The 22,908-nt window shown below is 36.4% G+C and overlaps 1 protein-coding gene across 1 annotated transcript in view; it reads right to left on the bottom strand.

Moving 5' to 3' along the window:
• The window catches only part of LOC136781129 (opioid-binding protein/cell adhesion molecule homolog), a 128,359-nt gene that overhangs the window by 14,234 nt on the left and 91,217 nt on the right, over nt 1-22,908 (bottom strand). The window contains exons 3-4 of the mRNA XM_066739866.1: nt 20,185-20,392; nt 203-367 (exon numbers count right to left, since the gene is read on the bottom strand). Coding sequence (XP_066595963.1) covers nt 203-367; nt 20,185-20,392 — 373 coding nt within the window. The remainder of the gene's footprint in view (nt 1-202; nt 368-20,184; nt 20,393-22,908) is intronic.

The raw sequence follows: 22,908 nt of genomic DNA, 5'->3' as shown, positions 1-22,908 counted from the left end.
GAAATTGACGATTCGATGTTCACGAAGGAGTTCCTTAATGGGCCATGAATAATGAAGTAGCGAAACGCTCAGAGTGATGGACTCCTTTCACATACGTAGAGAGTTTTCAGTGTTATAGGGTATAGCCGTTTGATATAATCGTCTTAACTGAGGAAATTTTCATTTTTAGTACGATCGCTGGTGAGTTGCTCGTTAAACCAACCTCCTTCCCCATTTCCATTTCCAAGCTGAATTAGCTGGCCGTCCTCGCGTCGCCAGGTGATGCTGGGTGCTGGTGAGCCCGTCGCAGCGCACTGTAGAGTCACGTTGCTTCCTTCGCGAACCACCATGTCCGTACTCGTCTCGTGATCCAGAATGTCAGGTGGAACTGCACAGAAAAATGATTTTATACTGAAATATTTTCTCCAATTTTCTCTCCTTCTCTTATACTACTGCCTATGGAGTTGTGTCTCGTCATTATCTAGATCACTCACTCCATTCTCTCTCTTTCTCTCTCTCTCTCTCTCTCTCTCTCTCTCTCTCTCTCTCTCTCTCTCTCTCTCTCTGTATTATAGTGTTTCACGTAATTTCTTTCAGAATGTGAATTTATGAATTAATTTCTCTTCGTAAATATATAAAAGATATCAATTTTCTGCATAAAACCTTTCGATCTGAATAGAAAGTACTCTCAGAGCGGTCTTCAGAAAAAAGTTGTAATCTCTTATATTTATGAAGCGAATGGATTTTTATGTCCATGCTCTGATGAGAATTAGGAGTGCGTTTCACTTTTTAAATTTGAACAAATCTTTCCTTTTGACTGTTTTTGAAGTTATGCTATTTAAAAATATTGTATGAAAATTTCAGAAGGATTAAAACAGTCTAGATATGTATTTTGCAATTTTAATTGATCACAATCTCAGTTTATGCTTACACGAAGACTTTATGAATTCGTTTCTTTCGAATTTTCAATAATCTCTCCAACGAAGTTTAAAATGATCACGCTAATATTTATAACCGAGAGAGGTCGTATGAAAAATGATCAAAAATATCTAATTTTTCAGTCGTACAAAGTTAAGCTAACCCTTTAAGTGATGCACCCTGTACATACCCTTTATTTCACCTTGCAATACCTTCATTTCTCACTTGAGAATTTCAACGATTCTCGTATGCAGCCATTTTCTCCATAAATTCGTTCTTCCAGCATTCAAATTTTCCCATTACTCAAATCTATTGATAATGGAACATCGATGGTAATCAAGTATTTTCTATACTTTGTACATATACACGATATATGAAAAGCGAATGTTAAAATTACCACGTTAATTCGACTATTTTCAGTCAACTATGACACAGTACATACTACTGCAGTTGTTCAATTATTGCGAGTCTGACGAAATTTGAACAATTGGGATCCTAGAATAAAAGTTTTCTAGGCCAACCAACTTAACTAGAGAAATGTAGGAATTTATTTTTAATTTCTTCATACAAAATTAATTACTTTGCTAATTTTTGGGTTAACAATTATAAAACGGCTCATCAGCATAAGTAATATAATAAGAACAAATATGTGCATGGAAGATTTATACGAAAGGGCTGCATCGATTATGCAGATATGCATGCGAGGGCGATATAAATATGTTACTACTGTTTTGTTAAACAAAAAAAAATAGCTGATTTATTCGTAAAGGCAATTTGTGAAGGAACGAATTCATGGACAAATTCGAAGGAGGACAATATTCAACATTGCACGATTGTATAGTAAATTTGAATTTATAGCAAACATCATGCGTGTTGTGCTATATGTTTTATGATAGACCGGATAAGATTTATAGTGACGTCTGGCATAAAACAGAGATCGAAGGATACAGCGTATTAAATGAATATGTAGATATTAGTTGGTTATACGATCCATCAAAACTTTGTATGTACGTGTGTAGAGGGATTGAGAAAGAGAGAGGCGGATTTGGGAAGCAAAAAGCTTGTCGTTTTTCGATGATTACTATTTTTTAACACGGTTTCTTTAATAACACACTGCATTACGTATTATTATGCAAATATTTTTAAGCACGCAATTTCATCTATAAAGTGAGTCGTTAGTTGTGCCTACCCTCGATTACTCTTTTCATCATTTGCAATAAAAGCCTTTGTAACGTGCATAATGAAATTTTGACTACAAAGGTCTAATTCAGACTTCATTTCAGATCAATTTAAAGCTTCGAAGTTGCAACTCACCCTTGCAACTACGAGGCACGATTCGCGTATAGGCATAGAGCTTTTGAAAGGCGACAGCAATTCATGCTTACCAGTCTCGATCGAATCCATGCAAAGATCGTACAAAGATTTGCTCAGCTGCAAAATTTCATCTCCCTTCATCATTTCGATCAAAACCAAAGAATCCAGCACTCCTCATCAATGCTTTCGCCCCGAACACCCCGGACTAATTACACTTTCCCGCCATAACGCTAGCTAATGCAAAAACATCAGTAACTCCAATCACTCGCCCCTTCAATTTTTCACATACGACTAACGAGTAGCTTTCATTTACGCCGTTGCTGGAAAAATTTATTGTTGATTTGTTTTAGACACGAAACCCAGGGGTCTCGAAACAATCAGGAGTCAGGTACGTTCCAGTTTGAATTTGCTAACGCCTTCGATGAAACTGACAAAAATATCTGTTGTATACATGTATATAGTTTATGTGTGATACGAAGAACTAGGGGACAGTGATTATTATCATTATAACCACTATCATGTGCTTTTCAACTATCTAGTAAAACAGAGCTAACGAATCTGTAACGAAAAAATTGCAATTTCTTTGATGTTTAGTGCAAACAGAGTAGAATACTTGTTACACGATAAGAGAAAATGCTTTGTGCCTGATTCATACAGAATGACAAAAACGTCATTATGAATTAACAAGATACACAGATGTGGCGTTCCTGCTTTATCAAAGAGGCAGAAATATTGAAAAATTGAATGAAATAAGAGAACGATTTCTGAAAAAGAGAGAGCTGGTATTGATAAAATATAGAAATATGGCGATAGAAAGTAGGTTGATGGAATATTGTTCAAATAGCTTTCTGCTGTACAAAAGTGAGAAAAATTATGTAAAAATGAGTTTTATACAGTGACAATCTAACTTTTCAAATCGAGCAGCTAAAAGATGGCAGACTTTGATCTTTTATCAACAAAGCCAGCAGGAAGCTACAATTGAACGCAGCACTGCTGTGTTTTCCTTTTATTAATTTAGCAGCTTCTGCAAACATTTTTTTTCGTCCTTCTCATTGTTTAGCAAATATACATATACACGTTATTGTTTCAACGAGAGAAAAATAGTTGGATCTGGGTCGAATTCCAGCGATTTGGTTTAAAAAATAAATGGAACATGACGAGTTTTTAAAGCAATTAAAATACCAGAAATTTCGTGCTTTGGTTATCGTGTGTTCCCCAGGAAAATGGATCGATTGAATCTGATTTGAATAATTTTCATGACGTATTTCTTTTCGGTAAAAAAAGAAAAGACGAAAATATGTTCAGCAAGGACTACGCGTAGCTAGGAAACTTGCAGAAAATGATCGTTAAACTTGTGAAACCGACGACGTCGAAGCAAATAAACAGAATTTCCTACAAAGCGAGTACCCAGGCGCGCGCTGGCTTTTAAATTTCCAGTTGGAAAGGATCTTATTCTTAAGCAAGGCAGTTTTCATGAGATTCGCAAGGAAAATTGAGGAGAATGTCCTTTTCCTAAGCAAGCTTTGCTGCTGAGAAACCCAAGAGGGTGGTGGCGAAACTTGGCAGCTCGTATAAGATTGAAAGGTCGCATGGTAAAGTATATAGAGGAAATAAAATGCAAGAAGTCTTATTAGCATTTGAGTTCCGGTGCGTCCGTACCACGTGAATGATGCTATAGTATAAATCAGAAGCGAAGCACATTAAGGGGTGTGTACAACGACCACATATATACTATATAGTGCACAAAGTAAATAAAATACAAGAATCCTTATTATTGGCATTAAGGTTCCTGTGCATCCTCGTATACCACTCGTCATCAATGACCCTGCAATATAAATCAACCCCCAAGTGTATCAGAGTGTATACAACAAAGATAGCTTCACTCAATGCACGAATAATAAATATATACAACACGAGTTTTATATTTAGTCGAACGGGGGTGAGTTTTGTGGGGTTCGGCAATAAAACAGCTAGAACGGATGATAAGGCGAATCGACGTAGTTATATATATATATATACGTATACATATACATATGTATGACGAGGACATATCCGCCGGAAGCAAGAACGTAACGCTCGTTTCAGCCATTCTACGTTGCTCTGTCCGGATCCCTCTTTCCCCACTGGGCTCTGCCCATTAAACACCGCGTGCCCCCCGATTCAACAGTCCCAATGTTCGTTCCTTCGTTCTTCGCTCTTCGGTTTCGGCCAACCCTCGGCGCGTCTACGTCGAATAAACGCGTCCCTCGCGAGTAATGTCTTACTAGATTCGCCTACATGCGAATCTGCTTGGCCCGGAGGCAGCAACCCCATCACTTTATCCAAGAGCTGGACCATGAAGAGAGAGAAAGAGAGAAAGGTCCATTTTATTCTGCCCCACGGCCGGAACTCGATTTGCGGTAGAGTGCCCGTATGGGGGATGCTGAATTGGCGGGACAAAGCCACCCCCTGCTATAACTACCCTCTTATACGTCCTTTCCAACACTGTCCTTCTTACCGGACGCTCGAGCGTGCTCCGGATTCTTCTTATTTCAGTTTCCTCCCTATATTACGTCTTAATGTTATATATATATACAGCACGCGTTATATTTTATACTGCCATTTTACCACCCTTGTTATTTCCTTCTTTATAGCTAATAGCTCAGCATGCAGCTAATAAATGCTCTGCAGCATGTTTCAACCATTGCCAAATAGTTTGAAGAATCAAATACTCCACTGCTGAACTTTGCTTCTCTGCAGGTTTCCCTAACAGTAAAGCGTTTAAAGTTGAAGAGTGTACAGATGCTACAGGAGGAGAGCAGGGAGGAAATAGCGAGATCAGAACCATTGAACCGTGCCGTACAATCGCGGATCATTTTCCTTTGGATTTCCAGAGAGCGCGCGCGTTCTCCAAAGGAAAAAGAAAATCAAATCTCTTCTCCTCAGTTTCCGACGCGACCTACCAAATTCTCCAGGCCATTTTGTCGAAATTCTTCTGTGAAGTTCTTCTTATTATTCGTATACGAGCAGAGAAGACGGTATATTTGGAAATTATCAGGTTTCTATTTGTTTTTGTCAAGTGCTAAAATTATTTTTAAAATTATAAGAGTAATCGTGAGCAAATTTCTAAGGTTAAGTGGCTCTTGTAAATTACGTTGCATTATTGTAAAATACCGGTTTATAACCTTCGTAGAATAAGAACTCTGCAGCTACATTGAGAAAATTGATGGTAATATTTGATAGAAATTAATTATAATATAGTTGATCGTTCTTAACAGTTCACGTGTGTAAGAGCGTGTAAAAACTAGTAGTCTTTCTGGCAAATCTGATTTTAATTAAAAGCTGTTACTATACGTTAATCGCTTTATTTTCCTAGACTATTTAATTATAAAGAAAAATATTAATCAATGAGTTAATGATTTTTTAAAAATTATATCCTCTTTCGCAAATTTCACTTTGATATTTTGTCAAAATCCTTGAGAGTTCGTACTCCTATATATGTATATACTACTCTAACCCTATAGTGATTCCAGTTGGTTTTTGTGGTGTAGGAGCATTAATCTATGGCGAGTGCTTGGCGTTTCTCGATACGGTCTTTGCAAGTTGCAGTTTTACAGAGCTCAATTGCTGGTACGATCGAACTGTCGCTGCACTGGCAAATCGATTGAGCCGATCGGCGCGGAGGCGGTCAGAATGAAAAAGCATCTGACCGTAGGTGGACCATCGGAGCGTGGCTTTAATTTCGATGCGTAAATCGAATGGACATGGGCAACACGTTTCTTCTATTTTTCCTTTGCGGTGTATCGTACTGCTGCTTGTCAGACTATTTAACCAAGCCTTTTTAAGTTATTTCATTAGATGACTCTGGCAATTATCCTTATTTCTTACAATTGCTATTGTAAATATTTTTTTTTAATTAACAATAATATTATTCAAGTTATATAGATAGGAATTTGTCTAGGTGTAAATTCGTTAGGTCAGTAATATCCAAATTTATGGTGCAACTCAGTAACTATGAGCAATACTAAAAAATGTGTAGAATAATTTTTTATGGATATGACAGTATAGGCATTAAAAATTCTACTGAATTTTATGTTTTGTGTTGCCACATTCATAAAAAATTATTCTTCTCTATTTTTAACATCGTTCATATTTTTACGAGCCATATAATAATTTTTTAGACTATCGACCTAACAAATTTGCACCTAGACAAATCTTTATGCCACTTGAAATATATTAATAATATGCAGACATTTGTTGGACTTTTATCATTATATTAATACATCCACACAACATTCTTATAAATAGCTTCAGTATTATCAATATTTACCAAGCTGCATTACAATTTGTCTAGCCTCTTGGCTTAAACTTATTGTTATTTAATTCAGTAAATATATTGAAAGTATTAGAATATGTTATAAGAGTTTTCTTCTCAAAATTGGCTCTTTTATCTAGGGCTTCTAGGTCGATATCGATAATATGAAGCACCGTGTATATGTATAATACATGTACATAAAAAAAGATTTAAAATATGAAAAATGTCAACTATTCTGCTCAATATATTTCATTATTTTCAATCTAAACCTATCGAATTTCGTAAACGTTTGTCAAGGTTGTGTAAAAATATTTCCTGTTTATAAAACATTCTGAAAGTACATCCGTATTAATGCAAAGAAAGGTAATTTAATTTCTACTCCATACAAGTGCTGTTATCAGTATAGAGATTATTCCTCCACGATAGATCCCACCTTTCGATAAAAATCCTTCCTTATCATGAATAATAAAATGAAATCGTATCAACGTTAAGATGTTTAGAGTCTTGAATTTTCCTCGCCTGCCACACATCGCTGCCAACTATAATTACAGCCACGACCACATAATGATTCACCATCGATTTTCCCAAAGACTAAAAAACTTTCTCAATGAGCTTATAGCCCTTCTATATCAGAATTTTCCTGATAAACTTAAGGAAGACAAGGGAGAAAGTAACTGTAAACAGAAGTTGGATCTTTGCATCAGAAGCAATTTCCGTCTAACGGTAGTTGAGTAGAGTTTTCGATGACTTTCTTCAGATTTTTCGGTAAAAAAAAACTTCTGAATATTCATAACCGCGTCGTCTGTTCGTAAGGGAGCTGCTGAGAAAATACTTTACGAATACGTTCGAGCGTTGACGAAGATTTAACGAAGTTCCAGGATAAATCCGACTGCCTTGAGGAAGAGGGCAAGAAAAAGGTATTTTTCCGTTTCGCGTGGAGAGCAACGGAAGAGTAACTCGATCAGAAATTAATAAATAATATTAGTACAAGTATATAGAACCATCATTATATGATATATACATTATACAGAATGTATGCAATATAAAAAATGAGTTGGTTGAATTTGTCGAATGTCTCTTTATATATATTTGCAATTTGTTGAATATTATCAACGTCTATATATATGCTAACTTGGATCCAATCACAGTGCTACCAGGGCAGTCTGAATGAAAAATATTGAAACGCCAGAGAACGCACGACTGGAGAGTATTTGGCTATGGAGGCCAGTTAAAATGTTGGAGAAAAAGAGAAGATTAGAGAGAGAGAGAGAGAGAGAGAGAGAGGAGATATTTTTATTTTGAAAAAAGAGAGGGAAAACGCAGAGAGTGGAGAGATATTCGCGAAAAGCCGAACGCTGATGTACTCATGCGCCATAAAATAAATTCAATTGAATTTATAAATAACTCGCGTGGCTATTTATTTTCAGGCTGAAAACTTTTGAGCGTGTGCGTGCGCAATGAGAGGGAAATCAGGGGGAAAACCACCATAGCGTATATAGCACGCGTTTACCCGTGTTTGCCGAACACTCATGCGTGCTCGTGTCTTATTTACACGGAGTCTGTCAGTCGATCGTTCGCGCTTGCTGTGATTAAGAGGATGCAATACATCTTGGCTAAACAGGTACACACATTGCGTGCTTCGCTGTGTGTACGCTTCGTACTCTACACGAGGGTTTCCCTATTCATTTATATTTCTATACTTCAATTATTATTATTATGGGCAAAAAACTGTCCTCGTGTGTCCGTACTTTCACGATCGTCCAAAATCACTATACGAGTGGGAGTCAGACCCCAATCACGAAACTGATCATCAAAAAACTGCAGGAAAAGAATTTTTCAGTAGTAATTACCATAAATTATGCAATAATCACACGCGTATCGTCAAATATTGAACTAATTACTGATTATATATACAGTGAATTTGTTAAGGAGAAAGAAAATAACGTAACAAGAAATCACGTTGAAATCTATAATTATAAATCAGTGATAAATAGTGAAATAATTGACTTTGTGTGTGCAGAAGATTTTATTGAACGAAAAGTTTTCGGGGCCGCAGCATTTTCCAAGGAGATTTGGAAGGAAAGTTGCACCGAGCGATGATGGTAATCGTGGCATCAATTAATTTAGGTGGATGAACGAGGGGAATAAATGAAAAGCTCGGGTACATAATTGATCGAGATGATTTAGGGGGTAGAAAGGGTTTGGTAACGAGATGGATAGATAGATAAATAGATAAGCACACACATATATATAGAAGGAGCTTGGGGGGGGGGGGGGGGAGCGTTAATTATGGAATCCGTCGAGGTGTACGAGGAAGGTACATGCTAGGCGAGGTTTTCAACGCATCTGATATAAAGATGATGACGGAGGCGTGACGTTAGGTGAACGTGCAACGATCTTGACCAGTTCGCCACGGCATATATCGCGCCCGCACTGTACGGCACGGCATGGCATGGAAACGCGTACTCGTCATGAGTTAGACTTCAGACTGGTTAGCGTTCGAGCCAATCCATCCAGCTGTCCAGCTGAGCTCAGTGCTCAGTTCGTATGGATAGAAGCCAATTTGAATTATTCACGAAGCCCCATCTCGCACGTGGCACCTGCTAATTAAGCCACAACCTATTGTGACGGCGCTCGTTTCTCTGCTGGCGCAAGCGCCACGCCGCTAGTGGCGCCGGCGCCAGGACTATATATTTTAAACGCATTGGATTATACATTGATTTGTTCGCATACGATCTGGGATGAGGGGGAGGAGTTTCCTTTCATTTTCTTAGCAATTTTTTCCTTAATTTTCAAGCACCTAGCAGGCCAGCTGAAACAAATGATAAGCGAACACAGAAAGGAGTCAGAGAAATTATTAGAAACATGAATAACGACGGGAATTAGCAATGCAAATGAGGCTTGTATGCTGTGATTTTAGATTGCCACGCGTGGTTATCTCATTAAAAAAGCCTGCCTGCCTGCCTACCCGTTAGTCGCTGCACATTCTGGAGTAAATGGAGCCATCAATCTGCGACACCGTTTATAACAGTTAATTTTATACGATATCGTAATAGTTCTTCCAAGTAGTGTACTGTAGCTATACTCTGACTTCACACGCATCGTGGAATTGGAAAATTGTGGGAAAATATCTCAATTTATGTAGGGATACTGGACTGAACAATATTAAATGGCAGTTCTTTGTTTCAATAAAGTATATGTAGTAATCTTTAGGATTTGTTATAGAAGAGAGTGATTTTAAAATGATTTATTTATTGATTCGCGTGTCTCAGAGTTTTTTTGTAAAAATATAATGTTTTAAGGAATTTAGTTATTTTTGGGCATCCTGAGGAATAATTTTAGCAACAAATTGCAAATATCCTTTTTATAGAGGAAACTTTACTGATTGTTTTGGCATCGTAAACTTTAAAATCCGATGTATATTTTGAAAGATACAGCTCTTTAAAGTTGTAGATAAATTATAGAAAATTTATGAAAGTAAACGAAAGATGATAATTTTTCACTACTTCGAAGAGCGATTATCTTGTAAAATATACGTCAAATTTTAATGTTTATCGTCCATGGGAAAATAATCACTGACGAGTCCTCTATAAAATGTTTATTTGTAAGTTTTGTTGAAAGATTTCTACAATTTATAGAATCTACCAATTTTAAGTCTTTATATTTTTACAAAAAAAAATCTTCTTAAAGATTGAAATAAAGTGCGCATACTTTTTTCCTCTATATATATATACTGTAGATACTTTATGTAAAGAATGAAAATTTCAAACATTCTAGTGTACACCATTTTGATAATTTTTGTGCAAAAGGAATAAAACAAATAATGTCGTGTATTCGTAATACAACAAACAACTTTTAAATGAGTTCAGTCCTTGGAACATTTTCGGGGCTATTTGCTGTGGCACGTGGAATCTATTTAAGCAAACATCGCAGTTTTGAGGAAATTGGCACTTGGAATGTTTGGAGAGTTTCGACTCTTCGTACAGTGGCCGACGACGCGTGTCCGTCCTATCGACCTATCTGATACACATAACGGCCATTCTGATATAATAATCGGATATATCCACACCTCGTACATCAAGTATAATACGATACACAGCTTAATGCTATCACAGTCCAGACGTGTAGTTACGATTCAAATCGCCCGATATTCAATTAGAGATTACACAACAATGTTTGACCATTCAGCTTGATAGCAAATTTCCAACGATTTCCTTTTCAAAACTTCTGGAGTGGAAAAATAACATTTTTATTTATCTATGTATTTTTTAAAGGAGCTTTTAAACAAGAATGAATTAACTAGAAAAATGTTTTCTTTGTACGAATGTATTATTAGAATTTCATTTTTTAGTGAGTCATTGTATACGTATAGTATAGCAGTAGATAGACTGAAAAGCATGTCGATACAATGGAGAAACAACATTTTTATTGATCTATAATTGATAGAAGTTTTTAACCAAAGAAGAAGAGTTAATTAAACAGAGAACGTGCTCTCTACAGGCGTGTGTTACGAAAATTTCATTTTTTGTCGAGTTATTGTATATCTGTGTAGAGGAGTAGATAGACTGAAAAGAATGGCAATATTTTACGCAAAGGTACGAACCTGTTGTAAGTGAAATATCGATCCAATATATGAACCAAGCGTAACGCATAGCAATAATTTTCCAGCAAAAATAATTGGAGAGCTCAAATATTTGCTGACTATAAAAATGAAGAAAAAAGATAGAAATTTAATCCACTTCTTCATTCTTTACTCTGTAATGCTGGATTAATTTTCGCTGCAAAGGGTACTCGAGGCTCAAATATTTTTCTACGCGGAAATTGTCGATTATGGATACAGTTTATCACCGGCTGGACGTAATAGGACGCCCAAGTACCTTTATATGTATTAGTCAGTGAGTATGATGCTCGGCGTTAAAATGGGAGAGGATTTTGATATGTGGGGGGACTGTTTCACAAATACCAAATTTGTTCAGTACGAAAATTTATGTGCAGTATAGTCGTACGAATGACGCCTCGATAAATGACCACGAGCTAACGAGTCCACTGTTACTATATATAGTATAATGACACAAGTACACGCGTATTAGATCGTCAGTAATTTCATGATAGTGTGCGAGGTGCATTTGGAAATTTCCTGCACAGCAAAACCAATAGAATCGACACTGCGTTTATATTTTAACATCCATTTGTGAGATTCTGTGATTCTAGCAACTTGTTAATAATTTCTGCAAAGAAGGGGTATCAGTGGGATGGAAAATCAATACTATTTGAAAAGATAAACTACCTGCTGAATATATAGATGATAACCCAATTTGACAACTGATCTGCATTAATTAGTCACTGCTCGTTGGGGAAGAAATCAAGACGTTGAAGCAACGAGCGCAAAGTGAGCGCCTGAAAGTTTTCAGGCTAATCGGATTTATAATATTTGTCAAGTCAGGCAGAATTATATGCATCCCTTTTCGTTATTTATTCAAGCTACGCTGGGATCTATGTATTCCGTAATTTCCCTCTTTAAAGAAACAAATTATTCATCTCATTCGTGTAATGTTTTCGTGTTTATATAATGCTCGACCACCGAGAAAGCTTTTTTTTCAAATATATATATTTTTGGCTTCGTCCCACCAAAGCGACCAGTCATGTGATATACCCAGCGTTGCAATTTGATACGTTTTGGAAATGATAGATCGGTGCACTGTATTTACTAATAACTAAAATGTTTTTGTAATATGATAGTTGGCGAATCACGTTTCACTAGTCTACTATTTGTACTTTTCCCTCTTTACAAATACCCCAGCTATTTTGCTGCTTCGTGATAGCGATACAAGTTTCTTAATCTCACGATGGAAACCTGATCTGATTTCCGTTTGCATCTTTTCTTTTATTTTTCTCCCATAGAAAATTGGCAAGATCATTAAACTTTTGACATTTAATTTATTTTATCGTACCTACAACAAGATATTGCTCTCCAGTACCTCGTTTGGTTTTTATCACCTTTGCCAGAACTTCTTTGCAAAGACGTAAGACGTGCAGGTAACTCGCTTGTACATTAATCGACCGAGATTACAGCCATGCTGTGTAACGCATGATTGCTGCTTTAAATATTTGTATCCAATCTGTAAAATTCGAAAATTATTAGTACCCTCAGCCTTTTCTGATCCATATTCTTGCATGATTTTCGTTTTATTAACTTTTTCTTTCGAATATTAAACAGTTCAATCAAATTTTTCTATAATTCTTTATTAAAACTTCGATTCTACTAGCCTAGAGTTTTTAATTGTTATATTTAAAAAGTAAAGTAATTTTGTCTATTTAAAACCGAAAACTTTTTATGTAATATATAGCAAAGCTTTTAAATTTCATGCTTTTATATGCAGTTTTTCTGGGAAAGTAAAGCCTGCATATTTTATTCTCGAACGAAATCAGTAGAAGGAATTAGAGAAAACCAGGCTAATGCCTGAAATACAGAGGGACTTCTGCAGGAATGATTGTACTCGTTATAAATGAAAGAAAAGATTCATAAAAATTGTGAGGGATATGTCGTCTTAAACGAGATTTACATTTCAAACGGAAGGAATCGTTGAGACAAAAAGTTGCATATAAGAGCTCCCCGTAATCCGTTGGAAAAAGAAAGTATACGAGGTAGGAGCAGTTGTCCGGATACTGCACTTCTTGTTACTCTGCCAGTAAAGCCTTGAATAAAGAATACTGTATCCTATCGACTATAGTTATACTCGTCTGAATTGTACTTATTTTTGTAAAACGTAATTAACGAAGCTTTTTACAATATGCGCAAAGTGTGCTAATAAATACTAATTATTGAGCAATCTCTAGAGATTTATTACACTGGTGATAAAACTGTACACGAGAACTCTTAATATTTCTTATAATCATGAATAAGCTACGAATATAACCGAGTTACGTTAATGTCAAGTGACACTTTGGATGACAAAATTTCACAGATTTTAACGTTCTACAAACGTTCGTACGTTAATATTTTTGATGGGTACTAATAGAATTCCCTAGAGATGAAATATATCGCCAATATATAATTCTGCTTTGACTTATGAATAAAATGTCAGATATCAGGGATAATGTATTTTGCGACTAATGAAGAATAATGAACACTTGTATCAGTTAATTATATAGTTGCTATTAATAAGTCGGTTGAAATGTTTGAAAGCGAGAGATATTGAGAGCTGCAGAGAACGAAATATATATTGTGTGCATTGGGACCCTAATAGCACGCGATATTCAAGGGTCATCCTGGGAGTCTTCTAAAGATGTCCTGATGGGGATATTTATGCTATTGGAGAGATGTAACATGAATAATATAAAGTAAGGTTTGATGCGTATGTATAATGAAATGATCACTAAGAACGCTTGCTAATAATGAAAAATAACAAAAACATTTGTATTCGTTATACATATATAGCTGCAATTATATAAAAAATCAGTTGAAATGTTTGACAGAAATATACTCAGCCCTGATGGAAATCAAAGCACATATGGCGAGCATTGAGAGTGAAACATATAAAGTGTTGCTTGATGCGTATGTAATGAGAGGGTCACTGGACATACTCCATTACGCGTCGCTCGTTCAAGAAGCATGGGGAGACGCGTGTATAACAAGAGATCACTCGCAACGTGTACGAGTGTGCTAGACAATTTTCTCTCGTGAAAGATATATTCTCCTGAAGTAGAGCTAGCTTGTTATCCACGTAGAGATCCGTGCAAGCGCGACGAGCACATGCAATCAACGTGCGAGAAGTTCGGCACTTAAATCGAGTTGTTCGGAGAACAATAGGTCACACAGTTATATATAGGACACACCATCTGACCGGCTCCTAATCGAAATCACCCGTGAAATAGCTGACGGAGAAATTGGGCTAATCTTTATTTATCCTGGGTACACAAGACTCATCTGCGATCGATAATGCACGATACAACGTACTGTGTATAGTCTGTATGTTATATACATATATTCAATTATTTATATTGTGTAACAGTTTACTCCAACGCTCGCAAATTTGCATCGATTCTTAAACAATCCGGATATACATATAGTAACAGGAAATGTTTAAAATCTGTATTATCGTGATAAATTGGTTATTGTGAGGTGAACGAGGTATTTTTGCTCGTGTTTCCTAATAATTATTATTCAAATATTTCTTATTTTATCGAATCAACTTGAGAGATCTACTGGAGAAAGATTGCTACTATTTTTAAATTAAAAACTTTTCCGAGAAAAAAATTATTTCAATTCACTTTTAAACCAGTTTGTCCCAATGGAAAAGTAAGTCTTTAGCTTCGAATGTTTCGTTAATTTATACATTTAAGGTCAGAATGTATATACTTTATCTTATAATTGATTTTTTAACGAGACATTACTCGTATATTCCATTACCAGGAATAGTACTAATTATATAGTTTGTGCGGTCACAATTTTTAACCGTTACGACACAACGTAGATTTCGCGAGCATTTTAATGTTTACCACAAGCCTCCTGGTATAAAACTACCTGTAACGCGAACGATGCTACAATTTTTTCTAATTTCCGCCTGAGTTACGCGTCAGCTCATCAGCTCTAATTAGGTAAGAAAGGTGAGAAAGGACAATGCGAGAGAAACTTTCAAGAAGCTGAGCGACTATTTTATGCTATATTCTTGTTTTTCGTAGCTCGACTTTTGGTGTTACTCTTTCTAGCCCTGAGCTTCTTATTCTTATTTCTCTCAGTTGCTGTGCCAGGGTAAAATTTAAACCTCAAAAGCACATGCTAATCTCGCATCATTCGGGAACTGCTTTAATTTGGAGAAGATTACTCACTAATATTACTCAAAGTTTTTCCTTCGTTTAACATATATACAACTGCGACATAAAAGCTATAACTTTAGTTAGTGGGAATAATTATAACAAAAAGGTTTCTTTAAAATTTTTAAATTTAGGTTTTAATAAAGAAATTATTGAAACATGATTAACAATTGTTTAATTCAATATTTCATATTGATATAATAATTTAACGACTTCTTATATTCGTCTGGTTTCATTATAATGCTCCTCAAACTGATATGAATCTTCGATTTCAGCATTTTTTAATTTTTAAGAGCAATCCTGTAGATGTAGATATCATATAGTATAATAGATAAGTTCTTACATTTATATATATATTAAACATATCCTAATTAATATATCTGGCCATAATAAAGCGTCTCTACCTAGTATACAATAAATACTTTATTCATTATATAACAAGAAATCTGTTGAAATTTCTCCAACTTATCCTCGAGAGAGTCTGAAAATTTCTAACAAGCAGGACTTGCCAAAAATACTCGGAAAAGAAACTTTATAAATCCATGCATTAAAATCAAAAACTCTTGTATACGCGTCGTATATATTACAATGTTAAAACTATACAAGAAATTAATCTCTAATTTTCGCAAAGTTTCGACGAAAGAAAGCAAAAAAAAGACTTTTGAAATTAAAAAAAAAACTGACTCGTTAGCACAAGAGCAATTTAATCCAAGATGTATCGAGAAATGGATATATAATACATCTGTGCACTCGAACTGGAAAGCTCCAACGGTTATTCAATTACATATACATAATGCTTCTCGCAAAGATTCAGCAAAAGCTTGACAATTCTTCGATAAATGGGAATGAAAGGACGCGAAAAGTTTGATGTGGAAATTTGAGATGGAGAAATATGGTAGTCGAGGGACGACATAATTGCACAATGAAAGCTCTCTCTCTCTCTCTCCTATCGAGGTAGGTATATTATGCAGGCTAATCGGTATCCAGCTGGAGTTTCTTTAACAAGGACCAATCTGAAAGCAGCTGAAAGCTAAAAGCTGAAAGCAGGCCTGTTAACGTTATAATCTACTTGCGAGTGCGTTCGGCCAGGAATATACACGAAGCTCTGCAGTTCTCCAGTAGTCGAGTACCCGGTGAACGCCACTTTGTAAGTTACGCCAGAAATTCTCCCCGGGCTCTCTTACTCACTTGCTCATTTGCACGACCGCTCGGATCGCCAACTTCTCGAATTTGACTGAAGCAGCTCCCAATTGGATTTACCTGCATTTCTTCCATTAGAAACTTTCTGCTCTCTTCGAGAAGTAGGTATATTTACCTCGATAGACACTCCGCACGTACTCCAATTAAATATCTTCGATTGCATATATATATAAATGTATTTCAGAAGGAGCCAGAAAATCCTCTGTTTAAAGCTACGAGGAGAGTAAAATTCAAATCGATGGGCTAGAAAATATTCCATATAAATTTTATTTTAGGTAAATATTCTTGCTTGCTGCGCGCGTAACGCTCGACAATTTGCTTCGTAGTTGTATATATAGTATACATAGCATATAGTTACTATACGTAGCTCGATACAATTTTGCTTTAAATATACTGCAACGATAGGATTTATATGAGATTCGATGCGATGGTAGAAAATGAAACTACTGCAATTTCCAAGCTGGTGAAACATGCTTTTGACATTTAGCTGTATATAAAGTTGCATTATTTTCTGCATTCCAGTGTTAATGCTCTTTTGTTTGAACACGCATTTATAGCATTCGCCTCTTTGGGATTTACAGGATTCTCCGAGGAATAAGAGGTATAGGTATAGGAACGACGAGCTCTCTTCTGCCATTGCCCCGCGACCAAAGCAGAGTTGCAGGCATTTGTTACACACTTTACGATTCTCTGATTCAGCTTTCGCCGTCCGTACGGAGATCAAATTGGTATTCTCGAGATACGAAGGCCTCTTGCATCCCATCTGTAGCAATTTAATCCCGTGAGTTTCGTCCCCCCTCTCTCCTCCAACGTGCTGCAACTCCCATCCCCAAATTCACCCCTTCACCTAGTGCCCGAAAGCTGCTACTCCTACTACACTTATACATATATATATATATATATATATATAGCCAGCTGGCTACTTACCGAACTTCATCTCCCTCGTGAAATCATTTCATATATCTCTCTGTAACTCTCACCCCCCCCCCCCCCTCCCCCACTCTTCCTTCCAACCTCTTCATCTCCAGACTCCCATAACGATGCTGCTACGAGTGTCGATACACGAGAGAACGGGACAACCAACACTCGCTCGCGACCAGACTTTTCCACAAAATAAACACTCGAATTTATATTATCTATTTATATCTAATACATACATGTATAAATTGGTATCTTACTGCAGAGGTTTGCTAGGCCTTTTGGTCACGTGCATCTCTCTCTCTCTCTCACTTTGTAACTTGGAATTTCTTTAATGCAATAACGATACTCTGAGATTCGGTTCCGATTAAAGAGATTTCTACGTGCAACATGCAAAAAATAACGTGTTTTTAGGAAGAAGCAAGGAGTATAAGTTGTAGAAGCACTAGTCTCCTGCGACGTAATCTCTTCCTGCTTGAACGTGGATTCTGGATATCAGACAAATTGGTCAGTGAGAATCCTGACGTATCTTGCTTGATATATTCTGTGTTTATCTACTTAGTTTTTCTGCAAGACGATTGTTTATTCGTGTTTGGATTATTTATGTATAAACGTATGTTATTAGTTCGAACGTAAAATTGAGTTGGATAATAATTGCTTAATAAAAGTCTGGCTAAATTATCATGTCTGCTTGTTTTTTCTGTAAAGCAATTGTTTATATGTATATAGGTTTGGATTATTTATTTATAAACGTTTATTATTAGTGTGTACTAGCGTTATATTTATCTCGATAATAACTGCTCGAGAAAAGATAAGCAGTATGTAATTTTACGATTATTTTAGTGATAAAAAAAGTAATAAACGTTATACGTGAACCTTTTTAATTACGACTTCGTCTTATAATCTAACCTTGTTATCCATGATAATCGCGATAAGGCGAAAGAAAAATCTCATCGTACAAGTTTGAAATTGCACAGTTCTATTTGCCGAGAAACCTCATATTTTCGCGAGAGTTTTGAAGCTTGAAACTCTCCGTCGAATGAATAATTAACGGAAACAACGAAAATTTATCCAAAGATTGCTTCAGGAACTCTATACAGCGTATCGCCACAACGTTAAAACGAAATGATTTGGCAAATAGAGAGCTTGAAACGTGACTGGAATTTCAAGTGGACTTGGTTGGAGTATGATTACGATGAATAATTGATCGTATCGAGATCGAGCGAGCGAAATGATAATTATAACGAGGAATAAGAACATTTTGTCTATAAGCAATAAAAGAGTCAATGATGCTGTGCTTTAAATATATACAAAAATTTCCTATTTCGTGGGTCGATGGGTACCTATTTAAATCTAAAATGTGAATAAGTTATAAGAGTTAAAGGAAGATGTTTCATTTCTGAGAACGACTGTAAATTATGTTAAATAATTAATCTATCGAAATTGAGTAATCGGGACGATAAATTTATAAAGGAGAAGGTAACATTAAAAGAGACCATCTTATATAGGTAATTTTACGTGTATGTTGTCAATAATATATTTTCAATCTTTTTGATGAGCAATCGATTTCTTCCATTATAAATGCAGCTATTTTTTCTATTATTGCAATACCATTTATTGCTAGGATATTATTAAAAAGTATATTTCCAATTTTATGTGGTCGTAGAAATTTATATAATTCATATAAATATAATTCTAAAATAAATATATTCTATAATCAACAAATTTGATGAACTTTTATGCATGCAGTTACATATTCCTGAATCATGTCATTCGTGAAGAGAATATAAAATGTATGTAAAAAATTAAATAATATAAATTATTCTAGATATAAAATCGATAGATAAGACGATTTGTATATAATAAACACTAGAAACGATTTATTAAGGATAGAAAAAGAAGAGTCGATACAATTATAAGGAAGCATAACGAAATTCCCTCTTATAACCTCCACGTACGTGTATATATATATATATATATAGGATAGTCAATAATAATACGCGACGTTTTAATGCAAAAATATGTTAGGTCGCGAGTCGACGAGCGTCGATTTAAAGGAAAAACGAATAGGTTAAACGCAAAACGGTTTAAACGAAGATTTTTCATTTCCGAGAACGACTGTAAAGATTGCTCGCGTGCAGCTTTCCGCAGGCCATTCGCGCATATTCAACGCCATATATGTGTATATACTACCTCGATAATGGTAAGTTTAATAGGAGCTCGCAAATCAGATCGCAAAGACCTCGGAGAGTTCCAAGTAAATTCACGTGCTGCTCCCCCTTATTCCCTGGTAGTCCTGGCAAAAAGAAGGTCGGAAATCGGGCGCGAAGCTTTATTATTATTGCCGCGCAGTAGTTAAGGAACGTCTTTATCGATAGAGATTTTTTAGACCGATAAACTGAAATAACGAGCTAACTTTAGACAAGAATTTTATATTTTCCGGTAATTTTCTTCGCTGGTTCCCACACTGAATAAAGTCTTTCTCTATGGTCCCCTTGGCTTGGAACAACAATCGAAATTGCACAATCGCAAGGATCGTCCAGTTTTACAATTGATTTAATTCCTGAAGCATCGAGGGATGGAACGGAAGAGGATCGAAGGGTCAATAAGGTTGGGTTGAATTGGCAAAGGGTAAGAGGGGGTTGGTACAGGGGGCTGGCCTTTGTACATGGAAGGTTATTGAGGGATCGGAAGGGTGGATAAAATCAAATGTAATTCGAAAGAGCAGCGAGGATAATAATACTTACCGACAACTTCAAGATAACCAATCTGGCTTTTCATCGGATCCGTGTTCAGCTGACACATGTACCATCCTCGATCGGATTCCCGGACTGCGTGTATGTGGAGAAACCATGTGCGGTAGTCGCCATGGCTAACGGTGATCCTGTGGTTCTTCGTGATCACGTGACTCGCTATGGTCAAGATCGTTTGAGTATCCACTCGTAGCCAGGCCACCTGGAGCAGAATTAACATCCCCTTAATTATAACTCGTCGTGGATTGTAAACTCCAATTTTTGCACCGATGCGTATATATATATATAAAAGAGTATGCATGCAAACGTTAATATTATTTCGTAGATCCTTTATTTCATTAAATTCCATATGCTTTAATGGCATCATTTACAGGTTTATTTTTCTAATTAAATACTTTGACAAATAAAACTCTAATATTTTTTACGTTTTGTGGTTTCGCTTTTATATTTTTCGAGATCTTTAGTGCATACCTCGGTACCTCAATAATGCTCTATACTTTTATACACACAAACACACACCGTAGCGAAAAAATGTAATTGATAAAGTACGTTACTTTATACCCTCGGAAATAGAAGGATAAAAACATAAGGGATTTAGATATTGATCGAAATTTTTGCGAGTTTTTTCTCAGTTAGTTGTGCTTCTCGAGCGTGGCCATAATTCTCCGCCTGGGATTCCCCACTGTGTTCAATGACCCGCGCTATTTTTTCACTATTTGCCTCATCTTTTCTTCTGGCGCAGCTTTATCCCTTCGGGATATTTCCTCCCGCTTCCGTTCCACCCATATCAATTATAATTTTTCAACGCCGCCACCCTCGTCGACTGGCAGAAAATGCTACGAAATCTCTCAGAGACATGGAGGCGTTCATATATATCCCATTACTCCATTATTTCATCAGCTTTGTATTCCTCGTCTTTCGCGTAAATTCGCATTTTCTCCTTATTTATATCTTGCCTGAAATCAATCAACTCTCACTCCCTTATAATGTCATATCGTAATGGTGGCAAAAATTTAACGTCCAATTGTCCCGTGGACAATGGAAAAGAATAAAACGGTATTATTTAAGAAAATGCAGTGCTGCTGTAAAAAATGCATAAAACGCTGAAAACTAGTTTGCATTGTGTACAGGGTGTACCAGTGAAGACAAACCAGAGCAAGGGCGTATAGAGATATTAATTTTTCCACAAAATTTATGTGAAACCTCACCAATTTGCATTATTCTAGTCCCTAAACATTAATTTCCTATCTATTATAAAACTTAAAAAATAATAACTGACTTTTTCAGTCGATTCTCTCGTTCTCCTTCAGTGCATGGTTCACCCTATATATCGATGAGATGCGTATAGTGTCTGCGTGAATCCGCGTGCATCCCTTAACCACCACACGTACATAAATATACATAAATATATGTATATAAGTATAGTTTCTGTATTGCGTATAGTAGCGCAGGCTGTAACTGCATACATTGGTAATATTTGTGCCCGCAGCGCGCATGCATTCACCCTTAAAGGCAGAAGGGGGATAATGGAATTGCTATTCCGGCGAGTAAACATTTATTCCAGATACCTTTCGCGATATAATTTCTCTAGTGACATGCCCGAGATCTTTGCCCGGGGCTGCTCAAGTTTTATATGAGTTACGTAACAACAACGCGGCGAGTCAAGCCACGCTCTTCCAACACTATATATATATTCTTCCTCTCCTAGATATAAAAATATCCAACTTTCGATCCTACGACGAAAATTCAATTTTACCTATATATTTATACCATAATATCTTACTATATTCGTAGGCTGATAAATCTTTGTATAATATAATGAATAATACGTTGAACACACGAGCAATCAACGTGATGATACATGAAAGATACACTTAAAATATTTACGAAGGATATTTCAGGTTGGTTGAATAAATTGCGAGATTCGTTTTGTTTCGGGGTTGATTGGGTATGGGTAAAAGGGTACAGGATGAAGAAGAAGATGAAGTGGAGGGACTTTGAAAATCTCAGATTGGGTAGGCTTATACAAATATATATATATATATAAGGAGGAAGGGACGAGCTGTTGAAAGGGAAGGATCGAGCTGATAGCAAAAGCGAACGAGAGTGTCGTGTGGCTGTAAATCTGTCGGAGCAGGGTGTGAAACGATGCCCGGACTGGATTAGGAGGTTCGCCGAGTCAGAGGTCGAGAACTAGTCGACCACCTAGTCGGAAGCGTGCCATGAACTATTGCATTTGATATGGACTCTGGTGAATGGGAACCGTGCGCCCCGTGTGGCTGTGTCATCACGCGCCACGCCACTCCATCCCACTCGACCCTACGAACCATCTGCATCCGTGCAAGTAGAAGCTACAATGCCTCCTCTTCTACCCCCCCCTCCCCCTCCCCCTCCTGCACCTGCACACCTACCTTACCTTCCCTTCCGTCGACCCATACGCGATGATAACCGACTATTTACGACTGGTCCCACAAACTTGTGTAATTTAGCGACCCGAAAACTACCCTCTCTCATATATATATATATATATATATATATACTAGTATGTACAGGGCGTGTGACTTAAAATGATCCAAACCATGCATAAAATTCTATTTATCCTATAGTAACTATAGAGACAGTGCATATTGATAAAACGATACTGAAATGAGAGTGTGTGACTGAATATGTATGTATACATAAACAGGGAGAAGAGGCGTGTGTGTGTCAAAAATGACA

Source organism: Prorops nasuta, unplaced genomic scaffold (assembly GCF_024137725.1).
Source record: "Prorops nasuta isolate Cenicafe-Biocafe unplaced genomic scaffold, Cenicafe_Pnas_1.2 PNAS00021, whole genome shotgun sequence".
NCBI lineage: Eukaryota > Metazoa > Arthropoda > Insecta > Hymenoptera > Bethylidae > Prorops > Prorops nasuta.
The sequence above is the reverse complement of the archived record's forward strand: the minus strand, read 5'-3'. Positions and strand labels throughout refer to the sequence as shown.